At 44.2% G+C, this 20,118-nt stretch overlaps 1 protein-coding gene across 1 annotated transcript in view; it reads right to left on the bottom strand.

Moving 5' to 3' along the window:
- The window catches only part of PPFIA3 (PPFI scaffold protein A3), a 963,828-nt gene that overhangs the window by 395,163 nt on the left and 548,547 nt on the right, over positions 1–20,118 (bottom strand). The window contains exon 19 of the mRNA XM_078655169.1: positions 7,040–7,197. Coding sequence (XP_078511295.1) covers positions 7,040–7,197 — 158 coding nt within the window. The remainder of the gene's footprint in view (positions 1–7,039; positions 7,198–20,118) is intronic.

Here is a 20,118-nt window from a genome sequence, read left to right as displayed (position 1 = left end):
CTGGGCTTTGTCTGATGTCCGATGGAGCTACATGGCTTAGCTATAGGGGAGATGGACCGTGGATTCCCTCCTTGGTCGTCACCTACCCAGTCGGTCTTTAGACAGACTTCCTCTTGTTGTCTTTCCTCTCTTTCCTCCCTTTCCCACCTCCCCCGCCCCCCTCCAATGCTTTTCTCTCTCCTTTCTCTCGTCTCCTAATGTATTGCCTATTATTCTTGATGTATTGTGTAATTGTTGATCTTATCTGATACATTGTTGATCCTCATGTCTAGTGCTCTGACACCTTTGGGTCTAGCCAACCTCACTTTCCCTCCTCCCCCCCACTACTTTCTCGCTCCTCTCTCTCCTCCCCTAATGTAATTGCTGACTGTTTGATATAATGTTTTCTTGTTTGATCTTTTCCTATATATTGTTGAACCACATTGTTGCACCTCCTTTCGTCTCTCCTAGTGTCTCCTACCGCATCCGCCCCCCATTCATGTCTCTCCTTCCCTCCTCTCTTAATGTATTGAGACTGAACTATTTTGTCTGACGCCCGATGGAGCGACTTAGTTTAGCTATAGGGGAGATGGGCCGTGGATTCCCTCCTTGGTCGTCACCTACCCAGTCGGTCTTTAGACAGACTTCTTTTCGTCTCTCCTCATTGTTTCGTCCCTAGCTCCTATCCCCTCTCCCCCGAATTCTCTCCCCTTGCCTGCTACTCTACCTACCCCCTGTCCTTTGTGCCCTTTGACTAAGCACTCCTTCTCCCCTTGTTGGGGAAAGATCCAATATTTATACTCTGGAGTCTCAGCGAACCCGCTGAGTGAGTCCACTGCGCCAAGGGAGCCACTCACACTTGAGGTATGGTATGGCACCCCTTGCCAAAGCACTCCCTCTCCCCTTTCTGGGGAAGGATCCAGTATATAGGCCTTGGAGTTTCAGAGACCTCTCTGAGAGAGTCCACTGCGCAAAGGGAGCCTCTCGCAACAGAGATAGGGAAGTGATACCACTTCCCCTGGGATCACAGCATACTGGACTTTGGAAGTTGCTTTGACTTGTCTACCGGTTTGTGTACCAGTCACCCTTCCCCTCCTCTTCCCATGCTGTGTCTCTCACCCTAACCTCCTCTTTCCCGCCTTCATTATCTGTCTACTTCCCCTGCTCCAACACCCCCTCCCCTGAATCTCTCACCTTGCCTGCTTCTCCCCTTACGTATTTGTGCTTATTGTTTATCTTGACCTTACCAGATGTGGCCACGCTCTAAGAACTATGTAACCTTTGTTATGATGTAACCTGTAACTATGATCTGATGTACATGTAAAGCGCTCTGATACCTCCGGGTCTAGTCAGCGCTATATAAAACTCTTGAAAATAAAAATAAAAAAATAAAAATAAATAGAAGATGTATGGGATAATTTCATGAGGAGCCGCAGTCAGAGGATGAATCTTGTTTCTTTGACACTAGAGACAAAATCTCTTCCATTTCATCCTGTAGGTTTTGTTTGTACTATCCGCCCTAGCTTTTGAGAGGATGTTTTTACATTCTTCTGAGATATTTAGATGTTGAAACTCACAGTGCTCAGGAGAAAGGCCGCAAAGCGCAAGGATTTCGGGTCCGGGTGGAGTACTTGTCCCTGGGACATCCTCAGAAGCGATGGTATTGGTCGGAGGCAAATCGGATGGACTTCCGACAGCAGCAGAAGCTCCGTGAACCAGTGTTGTCTGGGTCACCATGGGGCTATCAGGATCAGCCTGCACGGTTCTTTCTTGATCTTCACAGGCACTCGCGGCAGGAAGGCAATCGGAGGAAAAGCGTAGGCAAAGACGGCAGACCATGCCATTGAAAACGCATTCCCCCAAGACCCCCTCTGGGGAACCCAGGTTGCGAAGAACCGGCATTTCTTGTTCTCCTCTGTTGCGAAGAGGTCTACTGTTGGTTTCCCCCATCCTGTTGTTTAGGACCCTCTGGTCTAACTCCCACTCGTGGCAGGATGACTTGAGCCTGCTGAGAGTATTCGCCTTGATGTTTTGATCCCCTGGGAAATGTTCTGCTGTCATGGATATCCCTTGCTTTAGCGCCGATTCACATATTTCCTGGGCATCTTGAGAGAGATCTTATTCCTCCCTGCTTGTTTAAGTAGTGCATCGCAGTTGTGTTGTCCGTTTTTATCAACACTGACGACCCTCTTATCCTTGGTTGGAAAGCTAGTAATGCGAAGCGGACTACCCTTACTTCTAGCAGGTTTATGTGTAATTGCTGCTCGTGTAACTTCCAACGCCCGCTGACTTGAAGGTCTTGAAGACACGCTCCCCATCCTTCTAGGGACGCATCTGTAGTCACTATCAATGGGGCTGGTGTTGTAAGGAATGAAAGAGCTTGTGAGACATTCCGCTCCTGTGTCCACCATGTTGCTGCCTGAACCATGTCCGGTGTTACCTGGACTACATCCTCGAAGGATCCCTCCGCTTGACGTCATTGTAGATCCAGCTGCTCTTGCAACGGGCGCATTCTTAACCTGCAGTTAGGCACAAGGGGATTGCAAGATGACATTGTTCCCAGTAATGATTTGTACTTGCATATTGAAAGACACTTTCTTTTTATAAAGTCTTGGAAGAGAGACACAATTTTCAGCTGTCTGTCTTTGGAGAGAAACGCCTCGTTTCTCTCTGTATACAGTATTGCTCCCAAAAAGGGGATATGTTTTGTTGGTCGAAGGGATGATTTTTCCTTGTGTAGAGTCAGACCTAGCTTGGCAAACAAGTCTATGTAAGCCTTTGTTGACGCTCTGGCTAGTGCTGCTGATGGTGCCTTGACTAACCAGTTGTCGAGGTAACGAAATACCTGGTGTTTTTGTTTCCTTAAAACAGCCGCCACTGGAGTCAGTCATTTTGTGAACAGGCCGAATGGCAGTACCTTGAATTGGTTACCATGAACCGAAGGTACTGCCTTTGTGAAGGATGGATGGGTACGTTAGAGTACGCATCCTGTAGGTCTAAAGTGGTCATATGATCCCCGGGGTTCAATAGTATAAGGATGTCCTGAAGAGAAACCATTCTGAAAGACTGCTTTTTGAGATAGGTGTTTAGGGAACTGAGATCCAGAATGGGACCCATTGGAGGATGTTTTTCTTGACTAGAAAAAAAAATCGGGAGTAAAACTCCCTTCCTCTTTGGGAGTTCGACACCGGTTCTATTGCTCCCGTTCGGAGCATTGTCCGAATCTCCTTCTGGATTTGATGCAAATGATTGACCTTCTGATGCATCTGTGGCGTACAAGGAGGTGTCTGTAGAAATTCTAGAGTGTGGCCGAATTGAATAATGTTGAGGACCCATTGGTCCGTAGTTATCTCTTGCCAATTTTGAAAATAATAAGCAATCTTTCCACCCAGGGGAGCATGCGATCTCTGTAGAGACGGTGTAGCCGGAACTTGAAGGTTGTCATTGTCGTCTTCCCCTGACGACCTCCTTTGCCTTTTGGAGTTGATTTTGTTAAACCTCCTGATTGTCGCTGTTGAAACTGCTGATGGTAGGGCTGAGATGAGGTGGAGTAAGAGGAATATCTCCCCTGCTGATATCCTCCTCTGTAAGACGTCTGGCCCCTACCCCTAGAGCCTCGAAAAGGAACCTTTCTGTATTGTAGAGTTCCTAATGCTGTAGCAGTATCAGTATCTTTTTTGATACTTTGTAGCGTGTCATCTACATGCTTGCCAAACAAATCTTCACTGATAAAAGGAAGGTCCAAGATCTTATTCTGGACCTCCGGTCTAAACGCTGTCGCTCTCAACCACCCTTGTCTGCGCAGTACCACTGCTCCTCCCAGAGACCTGAAAGCTGTAGTTGCTATATCCATAGCGCAATCTATGACTTCTGCCGAAGTCCTCTCCCCCTCTTGTAGAATCTTCCTGGCTTCTTGCCTCTCCGCTTCCTTTACACGGTAAATATATTGCAAAAGGTCACACCACATTTGCCTGTCGTACCTTCCCAGAATAGCCAGGGCATTTGCAGCCTTTACTAGTAGAGCCGACATAGAGGAGAATCTCTTTCCCGCGTTGTCCAGCCTCCTACCTTCTCTGTCTGGGGGTGCTGTAATAGGAGCTGACGGATTTCTTGACTTTTGTTTGCCCGCTTGTGTAATAACCGAGTCCGGTTTGGGATGACCCAAAATATAAGCTGGAGTGTCAGCAGGCGCTTTATATTTTTTGTCTAGCCTGGCGAGCACCGGAGTCACTGTAACTGGTGTTTCCATGACCTTTAGGCCTTCCTCCCAAATATGACTTACAATCGGCAAGGACCGAACACACCTACGATAGGGTTCCTTGAAGTCATATAAGAAACATTCAGCTTTATTATCCACCATCGTGAGTGTGAATCTTTTAGTGGCCCTCTCCATCAGGTTATGAAATCCAGCAATGTCCTCTGGCGGAGAATCCACAGGTTTTGGTGTAGGAGACAAAGGTGACGGAATGAGATAATCGTCCCACTCTTTGCTAGGGTTCGTAATCTCCCCTTCTTCATGGTCATCATCTGTGGTATCTGGATCTTGCTGAGATCTTGGTGGTGGAGATTTAGGAAGAGGCTCTGGCAAAATCTCACACCTACGTACTGGTGTACCTGGTACAGAGCGTGGTCGAGGCGTAACCTCGGGAATTTCCTTAGAGGTCTGCGGTACAGGATATCTTCTCCTATAATCCTCTAACATGAATTGTAGATCTTTCAATAATGAAGATGGCACACTTGTCATCTCCTTGTGATGTTCCTGGTGGTAGTGTTGCTGTTGTTGGGAACGATCCTGAAATCCTTCATAGTCATCCTGTGAGTTCTCCTCTAGGTATTTCACCCGTAACTGAGATGGGCTACTAGCATATCCAAAAGGACCACCATCATCTTCGTCCTCCAAATCCTCTTCTTCCAGAAAATGAGAAGGAAGTAATGGAGACACCTTACTTGGAGATGTAATTTCAGATGGGATTGTTCTTTTCCAGGCCAAAAAACGTTTCTCTGGGGGGTTTTTCCCTCGTCGATGAGTCCGTCGACGAGATCGTCGTCGCTGCCGTCGACGATATCATCGTCGTCTACGCTATTGTCGGCGTTGTAGTCACCGTCGTCATTATCGACGGTCCCGTGGTCATTGCCATAGTCGACGATCCCATCGACGATGTGATCATAGCCATGGTCGTCATCAACGCCGCAGTCGAAGGGCTCGTCGTCGACACTGTCGTCGACGGTGGAATTGTTGACGGTGATAAAGCCTTAGAAACAGTCTTTACCTCAGGTTTCGTCGACAACGATGCTATTTTCGTCGACGATGTCTTTTTCCTCGTCGATGCTCCCGTCGACAATGTAGATTTTTTCTCTTTCTCCTCAGAAGGTGTGGAGGATGGCTTTTTGATAGTAATCTTGACCATGGGAGGAGATTTTGAAGGCTCTGAGGTACTTTTCTTCACATGTTTCACCTCTGAAGCATGACCCTTCTTCTCCTTAGTTTTTTCTGAAGGAGATTTTGAGGGACTGCGCCCTGAAGACCCTGAAGTGGTCTTTTTAGGGGCCTTCTCAGGTCTCTCACCCGAGGTATGAGCCAGAGGAGATCTGTTCCTTTTTTGAGATCTCCTAGACGCAGATGACTCCTCCTCACTATCACTTGAGAGGATCTCCTTCCTGGCTTTCACCTTCTGAAGCCAAAGTAATAGTCTCCCCTCACGATCTCTCAAGGTTTAATTGGAGAAGGTACGACATACCTTACAATCCTTCGCCTGATGGTCTGGATAAAGGCAGTTAATGCAGTCTTTATGAGGGTCATCTGTATAGAGCCTTTTCTTAAAGCAGGTGGCAAAAGCTCTTAAAAGTCCTTTTTTCTCTTTGTCAGCCATGGTAGTAGAAGAAGGAACTTCAAAACAACCAATCTGGAAAATGAGACAATCTCAAATCCCAGTCAAAGTGAGTAGAACTGAAGAGTTTGAGCAGAGCTCAAAGGAGACTCCCTGGCACAACATGCGGTAGAAAATCTGAGGAGCAAAAGGTTCTCTCAGGAGGGTTCTAGAGGGTGAGGAGCTCGGATTGGTTCAGGGAAAAGTTTGGTCCTTTTTACATAACAAGGGTTATGGGTTGCAAAAGGGAAATGGGCCTAGGCCTCTTTCAGTTTGCTATACTGCTAAGCATTGCTTTTTTATGTACCGGAGACTCCCGCCTCGACGACCGGAATGATTCAGGCTTGTGAATCTATGAAAGATCCAATACTGGAGTAAGTTTAAGTTATCTTTTGGAATCAGCCTAATCTGCTTGATATATCAGGGGGACATTGGGGATTCAGAAGAAGGACTCCAGCGTACTTAAAAGTACCAAAAAGTCAGAACTGTTATAGCTGAAAACCATTTGTTTTTCAGCCACAGCTCCAAACCTTGTTTCCTCTACATCAGCTCTAGTGATATTTCCAACTTCACACATAGTACCTCCTAATCCTAGCTTTCTGCTTCATACAACAATATATCAATTCAATTTTAAGTTAAACAAACGTAATCCTATCGTTGTTGTAGAAGAGCTATTAAACTGTCTAATAAACAAAATATAAAAGGTTCCTACAATGAACCAAAGATTCTCATTACACCTTGCATATTCAGACTTTTCAGTTGTGGCACATCCAACCAGTTTGCCTGGTACCTATGTACTTCTCCCAAAGTGATTGCCTGATAAATAGTTTATTGTAAGGATGGCAGTACCGCCCAATCCCTGCTCTTAACAATAGGTTTTGTTTAACATGCTTTCAACTGAGGAGTATTAGTGTGAGCTGACTGTACACTCGAGTAATGGGAGCGGAGGTTCTGGTCCATCATACAGACCATGCCGAGTACAATCTGATACACTTTATGGAATAATCACCGTATGCCGCTTGACCTAAATACAACCTCACATCTCACCTCACATTTTCTGGCAAGCCAAACTACCACATACAATAATGTAAAGGCTCCACGGAGAAATCAAGGGTTCTAGTGCACTATGAGCTCTGCTAAGATTAAAACACACTGTTCATATGTCAGAGCTGCTTATATTTAACATCTCTTACCTAGTGAAGGCGACTCGCGCCCCATCTGCCCCATCCGCCCCTTCTCCTTCTTCCCAAACAGACGTCCAATTGAGGACTTGATGCTCTTCTTCTTGGCAGCCTTGTGCAAGGAGTCCTGGCTGCTACTGTTGGCACTGCCCAGACCATCCTGGCTAAGACTAGAGAGAAAAGAATATTGAGTGAGAAACCTGGCATCTTGGATAAGTGCCCAAACCGAGACCTAGGGACCAATCTCTTCACGGCAGGGGTTTGTGTGACTTTTTTTTAAAAAAAGGCCCATTTGTGAACACATTTTTACATGTAACTCATGAAGAGAGTAGCCATTACTTGACTTAATAAGTATGAAATATGTTACTTACCCCTAATTACAGTTCGCAAGCATTGTTACCTTTCCTAGATTCCACATCATCAATCTGGGCGTCTCAAAATAACAGTTCAATAGTAGGACAGGGAAAAACGTCTTTAGAAACAATACGAAAACCAAGCAGTTTAGTAACCAAGTCACCTCATTAGACCTTAAAAGACCCAATCTTCAGCCAGTGAGGTGAGAGTACACTGCCCTCCTTGCTACTCCCTCCAGAGGCTTCCATTCTTCATATTTCTACAGACCTAGTGTGAAAGGATGTTGTGATGCAGAGCCTCTGATCAGAAAGTTGAGGAAGTTGCATATGAATCTATGAAAGAATCGAAGTTTGACAACTATAGTTACACGTGATTTCTTCTCTAGCATTGGTTCATTCATAGCAGTATTCAGCACACAATCTATATATATGAGATGCAGATCCCAAAACCTCAAGGTTATCAACAGTAAGTGACAACAGGCTCACCTTACCAGAAAAGATTAGCTAGCACTGGGACACCTTTTAGAAAGCCATGAACTGTACGAATGGTTCATTCATTTATTCAAGACCACTTGGTAAACAACTGAACCTCTTTCAGCGTCAGTATCAAGGCAGTAGTGTCTTGTGAAAGTGTGGTAGCTCATCCATATCACCGCTTTACAGATGTGTGAGGGAGGCACTCCGGTATAAACTGGTGTTATGGCTGCAATGCCTCTCATCAAATGGACTAACATGCTGGAAAGTACTGGACGAGCCGCCCTATAGTGACAAAAAACAGTAGCTGCTGCAATCCATCTTGGGATCTCTTATTTTAAAAGCACAACCTTTTTGCAGGTGACAGAAGGCCATCAACAGTTGGACTGATTGTCAGAAATACACATGCATCGGTGAAAGCCTACAAGGGACAGCATACCTTGAGCTCTGCACCTGGACTCCACTCTTAAAGAGCCAGTGCTGCAAATCTTGCTCACTTAAGGGACTGGGGATTGCAATGTCAAAAAGTAGCCATTTGCATGCAGTGGTACCCTCACAGTTGTCACTGTCAAAGCAGGATCTAGCACTTATAAATACCTTCCACGGTGTGAACGAGCAAATAATAACCTTGTAATGCTTTACAGCTGTTAAAGCAACAGCAACCCCTTGATATATATCTTAAAATATCACTCTTTGCTATTCGCAATTAATAAAAAATGTGGCCAACTTGTGGGATATTCTTTCAGATCTCATAAAGCATTTACCCATATGTTGACTGCCCCTGGAATAAGGTGAGCTTTCAGAGAGATTATGATGTACGGCCAAGTCCCACCGAGGTTGCCTTTCTCAAAACAGTGAACTAGACCTCATACCCAATCGCCCACACAGTTTGTTGACCTAAGGAAAACATGTTTTACGCTGCAAGCATCTGTTCATAGCGTGCAGTGCTGCAGATTCACATGCTTAGCATACTCCTGCTATCTAGTGTTGGGCTTGGATGCTGGCAAGTTGTTTTTCTTTGAAGGAGCCTTATAAGTCAAGCGGTATAATGCGATGACTCCACTGCACTTGGGCACCAACTCCATCTTAGATTATTTTTCACCCAGCAGATTCGAAAATTTATGGAGTGTGAACAAAAGGTGTGCTGCAACAAGAGCAAGGTATAGTGAACCAGAGATAAATGGAATAGGATCTGTAAAAGGCACACCCCTCTGGGGAAAAGGGTAGACTCATGTTAATCTGCAGTACTACACGCTATGAACAGATGCATACAGTCTTAGGAGTATTTTCTGTTTATAGCATATGTGGCAGTAGATAAACATGCTAAGCATAGACTATATAGCAGTACCCTCAAGCAGTGGTTGTTACCATGGGGATGAGGCCTGAAATAATGTTCTTAGTACCTTATGGCCCACTACCATCTGTTGAGGGGCTAAGATGTCCACACAATAGTCCTTGGTAAAGGTGTGAGGGGTTGACAGGTGGCTGCCTTACGGAGATCCACTTGTGGAATGTTCATAGCACAGTAGTGCCCTTCTTGTGGATGGAGTGTGCCCTTGGTGGAGTATAAAGAACCCTCTGTTTTGAGGTACAAAGTCTGAATATACTGTCCAATCCATATGGCTTTGCAAGCCTTGGAGATGAGATTACCCATTTGAGGCTTTGGAAAGGAAAAAAAGAGTTGGTCTGACTTAAGATTGACTTGGTGCTGTTGATGTAATACATGAGGGGGGTTTTAACATTTAACATGTGCAATGCTCTTCCACAACTGAATCCGGCAGCAGGAAAGACCAGGATCTCTATGGTTTGGTTACAGTGGAACTGTGATGCCACGTAAGAGGGAACCTAGCATCAGTTCTAAGAACAACCCCATGTTTGTGGCTCTAGATGACGGGATAGTGTGCAGCTCGCTGATGCACCTAAGTTAAGTGATATCTTCCAAGTGAGAACTTGAGAGGGCATCAATACATAGGTTCAAAGAGTGAATGGCTGAGCATGGTGAGGACTATGTTGAGATTCCACACACGAGCTCGAGGTACTCTGGGACGTCTGGCCCTTTTGAGGCCCTTCATAAAAGCCTTAACCACGGGGTACTGAACAGAGACATGTCCTCTGTTTTGCTAGTGTAGATAAATAGACTGTGTATGAAAAGCCCACCTTTTATACGTGTAAAACGTAGGTAATCTCCTGGACAGTGGGTTTTAAAGGGTCCAAGTTCTTTGACATGCAGTAATATAGAAACCTCTTCCATTTTGTTGCATAACAAACCAGTGTTGTGGGCTGCTGGGCTTCTTTCAAGATGGACATACAATCCTGTGGAAGGTGAAGGCACCTGAATCCTAGGAACTCATTCTAGATTGCAAGAATAAGCTGCCCAGGATCCAGATGCCTGACCTTGAACCATGTGAGAAGGTCCAGCCTGAGGGGGTAGCCTCTCCTGTGGGTTGGGTGACCACTCCAGGCCAGAAAAATACCAAGGCTGTTTGGCCCAGGTCAGAGCCACTAAGATGAAGGGGACATTTGCCTGAGCTTCCTCACCTTGAAGGATGGCAACAGGAAAGCAAGAAAAGGCAAATATCCCAGACTAATTCATCCATGGCTGATTGCCTGTGGATGCATTGTGCTAAAGTTTGAGCATTTTGTGTTTTTTGGCATAGCAGTCAGGTCCATCTATGCAGTGCCCCAATGATGTAAATAAGCAAGAAGGACCTGGGGGTGGACTTCTCACTTGTGGTCTAGTGCTGTGTCCTGCCGAGCAGGTACACAATTTCAGTGTCAACCCCCTGGAGATGCTCTCGCCAAAATGAAGTGAATGTTGTAGTGGAGTGCCTAGAGCCAGACCCTTTATGCTAGGTGGGAGAAATGAAAGGAGTATGTGCTGCCATGCCTTTGAAAGTGATACATGGAAGCCATGTTGTCTGTCTTGATCAGGTCTACTTTGCCCTGAATTACCTGGAGGATGGCTTGAGGGCTAGATGAATGCCAAGCAGTTCCAAGTAACTGTTTTGGCTACCCCTGTGTCGTTGGGGCTATATTATCTAGATTGTTTACTGATTGAGATACACACCCCATTCCGTGAACGAGTGGGCAAACCAGGGATCTGATGGGACAGGAATTCTGTCACGATTGTGGCAAAGTATTTCTTTCTAAGGCTATAAAACTTGCCACTGCTAGTAAGAATGGATAGTATGGCGACAATGTTTTTCGTAGCATGTGTGGCTGTAGATAAACATGCTTAGCATACTCCTACCATCTACTGCTGGATCCGGACCTTTGCAAGTAGTTTTTCATCAAAGAAGTCTTTGAGTCACAAGAGATGACTAACTCTTCTCGATGTATATTGAGCATGGGTATCTACGCCAAAACTAAATCGTTTTTTTCTTCCATCGGTTGCAGCCTTGCACCGAGTAGACTCTGAAGTCCTCATGTTGCCTCACGTTTTCGTTGGGCCCTTCAGTGTTCTCTACCCTATCACGTTGGGTTCCTTTGAGCTTGGATACGGTCTCTGTTCTGACTCGCACCGTCTTTAACACCTCCGAAAAACACTTTAGTCACTACAAGTTTTCGAGGGTCTAGGCCACCTGGAGGTCCAGCACCATTCCCGACAGCATTTCAAATTGCTCCACAGGTGATTGAATGCACACCACTGCAGAATTGCACTCGCTACCACATCAAATATCCTTGGGTGAACTACCACAAAGTGTGCAAAATGTGCCTATCCCCTCGTCCAGGACAATGCCACTTGCCTCCAAGACAATGTTTTGGTACCAGAAAGAACACAACTGGGCCCACAGTAACATGCAGCGCCAGGACCTTTGCAGGACCACAGATATCTTTGGGGAGGAGCAAGAACCCTTTGCCACCAAGAAACGGGAGGAAGCTAAACCATTGGGGCCCTCACCAGCCCAACCATCACCTGGCCCAGAGTATGTCATCAGGTTAATGCTATGATCAGTCGGAGGACACCGACCTGGCATCAAAGACTGCACTTGATGAAGACCATGCTCAGAGTCATGAGTATCCATGCACATCAGGATAAAACGAAGCCCCACAAAAGTCCCCAGGCAGAAGCAGACCACTGCTTCCTTGGGAGTAAGACATCAAGTCACAAGCATGACAGCCAAGGCACAACCAGACATGACACCCCACCCACCCTGTCCCCCACCCTCAGTATCTGGTCGGCACTGACAAGACTACAGTCTAGTGCATTGGCCCCTATCACCCATCAAGCCTGCAGCTCCAAAAGTGCCAAACAACAACCCCAACACCAGAGGCTGGCACCAACACCTCCACACCCAAGAGACACAGACAATAGTCCTCTCCCTCTGGTCTACAGTCTTCCCCACCCTCCTGCCACAGCCACACCCATGCACCCTTCCCACACTGCCTCCACCAGAGTCACCTGAGGGGGGCCCCCATTCTCCAATTCCCTATGGCACCTTTGATCCTTACATTCAGGCACCAGGTGAAGGTCTCACTGATGACCCCAAATGATTATAATGTAGATCCTCCTGCTGACCTTGACTTGGACCATTACCTGATCAGGGCCTCACCTGATAAGACTGCAGCCTAACACAATGTTATTCCAAGGGTCACAGCATACCATAAAGTTGACATGCAAGTCATCCAGCATAAGGACAAATTCTTGCCCAATTTGGTTGCTCTACTATCCAGGGCAAACTTGGAGGAGATATACGATCTCTTTAAGCACTTCCTGGAGCACTTCTGGAAGACAAGGGAGGAGATGATTTCTGAGGGCAAGGCGATCTCCAACATCTGCTGTGGATTGGATGTGACAGACACAGCCTCCAGAAACATCAACACGAGAGTCATCCTTAGGTGACACCCCTGGCTCCATATCTCCAGGTTCAAACCTGAGGTCCAGCAGCATCTCCTCAACCTCCCATTTGAAGGGCACCATGTTTTTGAGCTACAAGCTGATGAGATGCTCAACAAAATAAAGGATATGGAGACGGCCATGTACTTGGGGGCACCTTTCAGAAACCTCAGTCCAGAAGGGGGACTAGACCACATCGCCTGAACAGCCCCACTGTCATCTTTATGGCAGCTGTGCAACACAGTAAGGGATGTTGGAGTAAGGACATCGGACCATTCGCTCTTATTTAGTGCGGCTGGTCTGATTTTATTTCATCCCGTCATTGCCAGGAAATGAAATCACTGGACATGGGAAAAAAACAGAAAAAAGAAAAATTACCCCTGCTCCGTTGGATATTATTTTATATATATTTTTTCAATAACAAACTTCAGCTTTGGGAGTTTGTTTAGAAAAACAAAAAAAACTTGGTGTATAGCTCCCTGAAGGATTGAGGCTTCAGTACAAACGTCCACTGCTTATAGAGGAACTGCCCTGACAGCAGTTCCTCTGAAGGCAGAGAGATCACTGCTCAGAGAGTGGTGGTCTTGAAATATGGCCAGAAGGGTTCCGCCAGGAAGGCGGGAGCCAATGACCTCCACCACTGTGGCAGACTGGCGGGCCGCCTGCCAAACTCTAAATTGCCTCTTTAATCCGTTTTGGACTGCTCTGAGTTCTAGCATGTTTATTGCCATTCTCCTGGCTTAACCAGTGATCTCTGCTTCCAATTCTTCACAGTGGGCACCCCATCCTTCCAGAGACACATATGCGGTCCTGACAAATTGGTCTGCTTCCAGGTGGAAATTCAGAACCTTCACCGTGCTGCTTCCTATTCTTCATCATTCTAAAGTGTTCCTGATGTTATTTGTCACCTGAATGTGCTCTTCGAAGAATCAGTATACTCAGCGCCCAACTCCTCTAGCAGAGGATGCATTGTCAACCTGCAATATGGGTTCAATGGGATACATGAGAATATTATCCCTAGTGGAGTTTTAAAGAGTCAGACAGAAATCCTCTTCATTTTCTGTATCTGTTGAATGAGCAGTTGTAAGTAAAAAATTGTCTCCTCTGACAAAGTCCTCACTTCATTTTGGAATCAAGATGGTGCACAGAAATTAAACGTAAGTGGTACAATGCAAATGAGGTTTGGATGCGCTGAGGGAGAGGCACACTTTGTTAAACAGTTGTATAAAAGCACCTGAGGATGACTCCGATTTGGAAAGGTCTTTTCCTTGACTAGCTAATCATCCAAGTAGTGGAAGACCAGAGGCCCTTGGTGACACAGGTAAGACACCACTGGAGCAATGCATTTTTCAAATATCCTTGCTACCAACTTGAGTCGAAAGAATCTTGAGTTGGTATTGGAATCCAGCTATCTTAGATACTTACAGTGCTTGGGCTGGTGAGGTTTGTGAAAATAGACATCCTGCATGTCTAGAGAATTCATGGACTGTAACTGCAGAGTTACGATCTTGAAAAACTGCTTCTGTGTGTATTTGGTGAGCTGGCGAAGGTCCATTCTCCTGATCTCAGAGGAGAACCCTTTGCCTCACTGGTGTTTGGTAACAGGCTCCAAGCCCCCTTTCTGAATCATGGACCTCATCTCTGTGAGGTGAGAAGTTTTTCACAGGGGAACTTGAGGAGGCCTTTGGTTGTACATGTGCCCATATTTCACTACAGCCAATATTCCCATGTCAGATACAATGACCTGTCAATGATAGTAAAAAGCAGAGGTCCTATCTCCCATAAAAGCCAGATGATCGAGAACAGGGCCAGCTGCGAGTCATGGTCAATGTATCAAGTCTTGCATTCGCTGAGTGGCAGGCTTCTTCATAGATTGTTGTTTAAAGTAGGGTAGTCGGTTTGCTGAAAGTTGGTAAGAGGGCTGCTGATAATATGGTGTCTGTGGAGTGTGTTGATGCTGTAAGGGAAAATACAGCTGGTATTTGATTCTAAAGGATGATAGTCCTCTCCCCAAGCATAATAAAAGGGCATTTGCTATTGATAACGCAAAACTCCTAAGGAGCAGGCTGCTTATGTGTCTGATTTGATTGACTGTGGTGTCTCGTCAACAATGACTGTAGCGATCCTTGTTGTCTAATGGCCACTGCCCCATCATCTGTCTAAATCCAATATTTGGCACATCCACGGTCCCATCTATCATTGCCACCAAAGCTTTCTCCTTTAGCGTCATAGCTTCTTTCTTACCTTCCTTCCTTCAGAAAGCAGGTCAAGGTATGGGCCCATCACAACTCAAATTTGACAAGTCATAGCGACCAACTATAGCTAATGAATTAGTTATTTTAGTAGAAAGGTGCTGGTAGGGTGGACACTTACCAACGTTATCCATCTTTCTGTCTTCTTTGTCTGGAGAGGCTATGCACAGCAAAGATGGATTTCTTGAACGCCACTGTACAGCTTTGATACTGACTGAATCAGGTTTCGGATGTCATGTTAGGCACACAGGTGCATTATCCATTGCCTTGTATTTCTTATCGAGCATGGGACTATCACAGATATAGAAGCTGGCACAGGCATGATTTTGTCTCTTTCACTCCAGCTATAATCCATAATATTAGCCAATACGCCTTGAGACCCTCGCAGGTGAGTGGCGCACTTTACAAAACCCTGACTGGTTGATTGATTGAGTCAATGTTACTACTGATTTCCATGGAGTTTCTTTAAAGCCATAAGAAACAGTCAGTCTCTATGACTAAAACTGGTAGACCAAACTTTTTTGATGACTTTTCCACCAGAAAGGGTATCCTGGAGATGTCATCAGGAGGAGACTCAGCCTGGGGTCAGTGCACATGTGGTAGAAGTCATATAATCATCCTATTAATCAGTCGTAGGTCTTGAATGTCCTTACGTTCTTTTTCCTATTGCAGATCTGTATTCTATGATGGGTCTGTAACACCACTTGATATGTGAGTTGGAAGTGGAAGTTGTGGCTAACATGGCAGAGGCATTGCAGGTTGTTGGCGATGGCTGAGACTGAATCGAAGGACGTGGAGACTGAGGTGCACCCTCTTGCGTGAGATGGCCAGGAGGAAATCTATTATGATAATCCTGCATCATCTCATTCAAGTTGTCAATCTGGTCAAATGGCACTATAAACCTAGGGTGTTGTTAGATTTGAGCATCTTCATATATTCATCATATTGCCTATCTTAATGTTGATGGTGGTAGCCCCAATGATATTGCCCTGCCTCATAACAGTATCTACATAATTTGTGAGGTTCATGATGATACTGGTTCCTATCAACATCATGATCACCCTGACACTTCATGTGGTTGGGCTTGGAGCTGTTCAACAAGACTCCTCATTCTGAAACTTCACTTAAGTGTAAATAAATGCATCTGGCTACTGTGACAAATCTTGACTGGGAAGTGTCAGCAGGAGCTGAAGTTCTCTTTTCCATCAATGGACTCGAAGACGTTTTCATCTTTGGTGCAGTCAACGGTGATGTAGTCGATGGTGGTATAGTAGACTGTGGTACAATTGATAATGGAATCGTTGACTGTGGTTTTGTAGATGGTGGTGCCATTCACAGTAGTTCGATGACGCGGTATCTCTGTCAATGATGGTTTCATGAGCAGCGACGGCACTTTGTGTGCTGGTCTCTCAATGAAGTGGACCAAGCTGGAGCAATGATGTTTGTAGGTGTCTCCACAGGCATAGTCAAAGGAGTATCACCAACAGTTTTGAGGAACCTTTCCGTTTGATAAGCACTCTTGAAAAACTGTTTATAGTTCCTAAGATGCCCCTCTAGGTGGCACTTTGAAGGTTTCTTAACTTCAAGATGAGAGCTGCAAGCTGCTCATCAGACGATGGCTGGTCAGTTGCCTTTCTCATTTGAGGTCAACTGAGCAGTCATTGAGCATTTCTGCTGTTCATTTCCAGTACAGTCGGCACTCCCTTTTGGTTTGTGGGGAGGGTAAAGGCAACAGTTCCAGTTAAGATATGGGTCATGCACAAAAGACTCTTGTCCACATGGGTCACAAGCCCTGAAAAGGGCTTTTTGTAGGTGATTCAGCCAGTATTTGGCACAGACATTTATTTCTCTCTTGTTCTCTTCCGTGGGAAACATCTTGTTGCACTGATAGAAGTAATGCTCTATAGAGGTAATCCAGAAAAAAGCTGTGAAAAGACCAACATGAATATCTCTGATCAGAGCTCTGACTTCTTTCAAAACATGCAGTACAAATGTGAAGTATAGATGGTTCTGCGTATGGGTAGGGGGATGAGGGCTAAGGATGGAGGTCTCATCTCATTGGCTGTAGTCAAAGTCTTTTCTAATGAGGTGACTGGGTTATTAAAATAAAATGTTATCAAGGGACCTCCAGATCAACGACAGGGATTGATTCAAGCATAGGTATCTATGGAAGATCCAATGGTAGAGTGCTACAGAATTCCGTTTACTTCACCCCTTCAATAATTAGGTAGTATAATTACTTTCCTTACTTTGAAGAACTGCTGAATAGGATTTTTATTTACTGAAACTAAGGGCCTGATTCACAAAAGTTCCATGGAGAAAGTCACACATTTGCTTCTTTAAAGTATATTCCTATGTTTGAAGCAAACTTGAATTTTTTTAAGATGCTCCAAAGAACTGCTGCAGTACTAGAGTTTCAGATTCAAAGAAATATTCAAAATTATAAAGTGTGTATGTGTCCACATAAGGAAATGTGACCCTAAAGTGAATCTGTACTTCTACATTATTTTATTTTAAATTTCCTTCTATTACACTAACCAATTTTAGGGGATTTTCCCTTCACATTCCCATCTAGACAATGCATTTATTCTTGCTCTTGACAGAAGTGTATTTGTCAACATATTCAACATGGGAAACTACCTAGAAGTGATTGTGACCACCAGCTTGCATGCTTAAGGGTGTGCATCATTTTTTGTTGATGGACCAGCCAAAACATTCACAAACCCATCACTGGATCTAGATAAATAAGTGCCTGAATGTGGCAGTGACTAAATGTTATTCTTTTATAAATCTATGTCTACACAAATACATTTATCTAAGATAGACCCAGGTGTGCAAATCACTGCTAAAATACTGTGAGGCAAGTATGTAAAGCTACAATATTTAATTTAAATTCTCCATGTCTAAATTGAAAATAAAATGTAAGGTATGGACATTTTACATTAGTTTGTAGGCATAAGACAGAAAGTGTGTGATACTGTAACATACCTCCTTGTGAGAAAATATGCATGCACTTCAGATATTTCAGGGGATGGAACACAAGATAACGTTTTGATTTAATAGATAATTGGTGAAGAAGATGTGTTAAGTTAACATAGAAAGTTATGGTTCTCTACTATTTGGGGATGAAAAAAGCTTTGTAATAAATATATCTAAATTAGCGAATAGATTGGAAGCGAATATAGAAGAGTAAGCAAAACGATCTCCAAACATAGGTCCAATTGAATTATTATTTTTCATTTAATGCATTGTAAATTCGAGGACATGTATGTATGATCCAACAAAATCTGTATTCCAGATGCAAAGAAGAACTTCAATTGCTTTACAGATAGTAGTTGAGTTGGCTACGTCTGCAGGCAGCACAACAGTCAAAGTTAAGAAAGGGGATAAGGAGTCATTTTAGATATTGCTTAATATTTAGCACTCTGTCACCTGTGTGGTAGAATTTAAATAATACATTTTTCAACAGATCTCACAAAATAAAAGGGAATACACAGGGCATCACAGTTGATGGGTTCCTTTTTGGCAACTAAATCCACTCACACAATATATAAATGTCTGTATGTTGTTACTCCTGTTGCATCTCACAGTACCAGGACCTGAAAGAAATGCAATTGTTCTAAGTTGCAAGAAGGATATTCTTGATGATTTTTATAAGAGATAAGTTAGTATACTCTGCTAATGGGTATTGTAAGACAATATACAAAAAGGTGATCACCTTGAAATGTATTTGCATATATTTAAAATTAGTTTAGAGTGTACAAATAATTTGAGTAGTGGCATGACCATCCAGAGACTGAATTAAAAATGTTAATAGATTGGTATAATTTGATAGAAAATGTTTTATGTGTTTGCCAATAAAAAATAATAAAAAAAAAATAAGATGGGGAAGAGGGACATATATTGTGTTCTATACCATTAGTCAGATGAACCAAAATGAAAGAAAATAGCAAACCAGCCTCAGGTAACGAAAATAAAGAGGTAATCCTCCTATAAAGCTAATCAGAAGGTTCATGTTTTTATCTACACAGAATATGCAGACTCAATCCCATTTGAATAGATAGACCATGTGAAGAGATGTCTTTTTCAGAATATTAATGCAGTCCAAAGGAGGTTTTAAATGTCTGGGCTTTTAGTACTCATTAAGGAGGGCAGATTAGGGCATTTATAAAAGGCTTTGGTGTAGAATCCTGCACTCTATCTAGGAAATTAGATCCTGCCTTCTACGGCAATCTCTTGTGTAGTTTATCGAAGAGGGGAAAAATAGGCCCAGATACCACAAATGCAGAGGTTGTGCAGTGGCTGCATTCATCACTTATTATGGCACCAGCGAAAGGTCCTTTATTGTCATCTCCTCACCTTTATTTCCTCAAAGCGTTACAGCATTCTTCCTTTATACATTGTATCTTCTCTAACTCACTTAACATGCTGCACGGGGCATACAGAGGATATAGCCCACCTCCTCTTCACGTTCAACCCTGCAAACAAATGTACATGGACTGCTCTCCCCTGTGTTGAATGCTTGGATGCACATGTAATACAGTTTCCGTGAATATTTTCAAAGTCTGCAAAGGCCATCGATGGTCAAATCCACAACCCTTGCTTTACTTAGAAACCAATGAAACAGCATACAGTGGCTACTCTCCTCTTTTTCATTTACTATGGTGTAGATGTAGATCAAGTGCTGTTCCATAATTCCACTGCCAAGCTGTAGAGTGCATACAGTGTTCTGTGCCCTCCAGTGGCTCACCTCCTAAACTGAGTTAAATATAATGCGCCCAGTACCTAGCTACTTCACCCTTCTGAGGCCACATGGTAGCTCCCTCCTATTCTGTTGTACTATCTACATTGCAGAGACCATCAACAGGTCTAATGCAGAGGACTGACATGCAGTGGCTCCTTTCCGCCTTGCACCACTTATCTGAATAGGGTCACACATCTTATAATCCAGTGGTTCCCAAACTTTTCAGAACCACAGCGCACACTTCGGAAAAACAAACGCTCACAACCCGCCAAACTGTAATTGAGATGACGCAGGGACATTTTTTAATGTAACTTAAGCATCCTATGGTAGCACACTGTCACTTACTAACATCACATTTCCCACTGAAATGGCCAATACATTTACACAGGCATTCAGTTTTACTGAGAAAACCATACATCACACAAAAGATA

The sequence above is a fragment of the Lissotriton helveticus genome, chromosome 7 (genome assembly GCF_964261635.1).
Source record: "Lissotriton helveticus chromosome 7, aLisHel1.1, whole genome shotgun sequence".
NCBI lineage: Eukaryota > Metazoa > Chordata > Amphibia > Caudata > Salamandridae > Lissotriton > Lissotriton helveticus.
The sequence above is the reverse complement of the archived record's forward strand: the minus strand, read 5'-3'. Positions and strand labels throughout refer to the sequence as shown.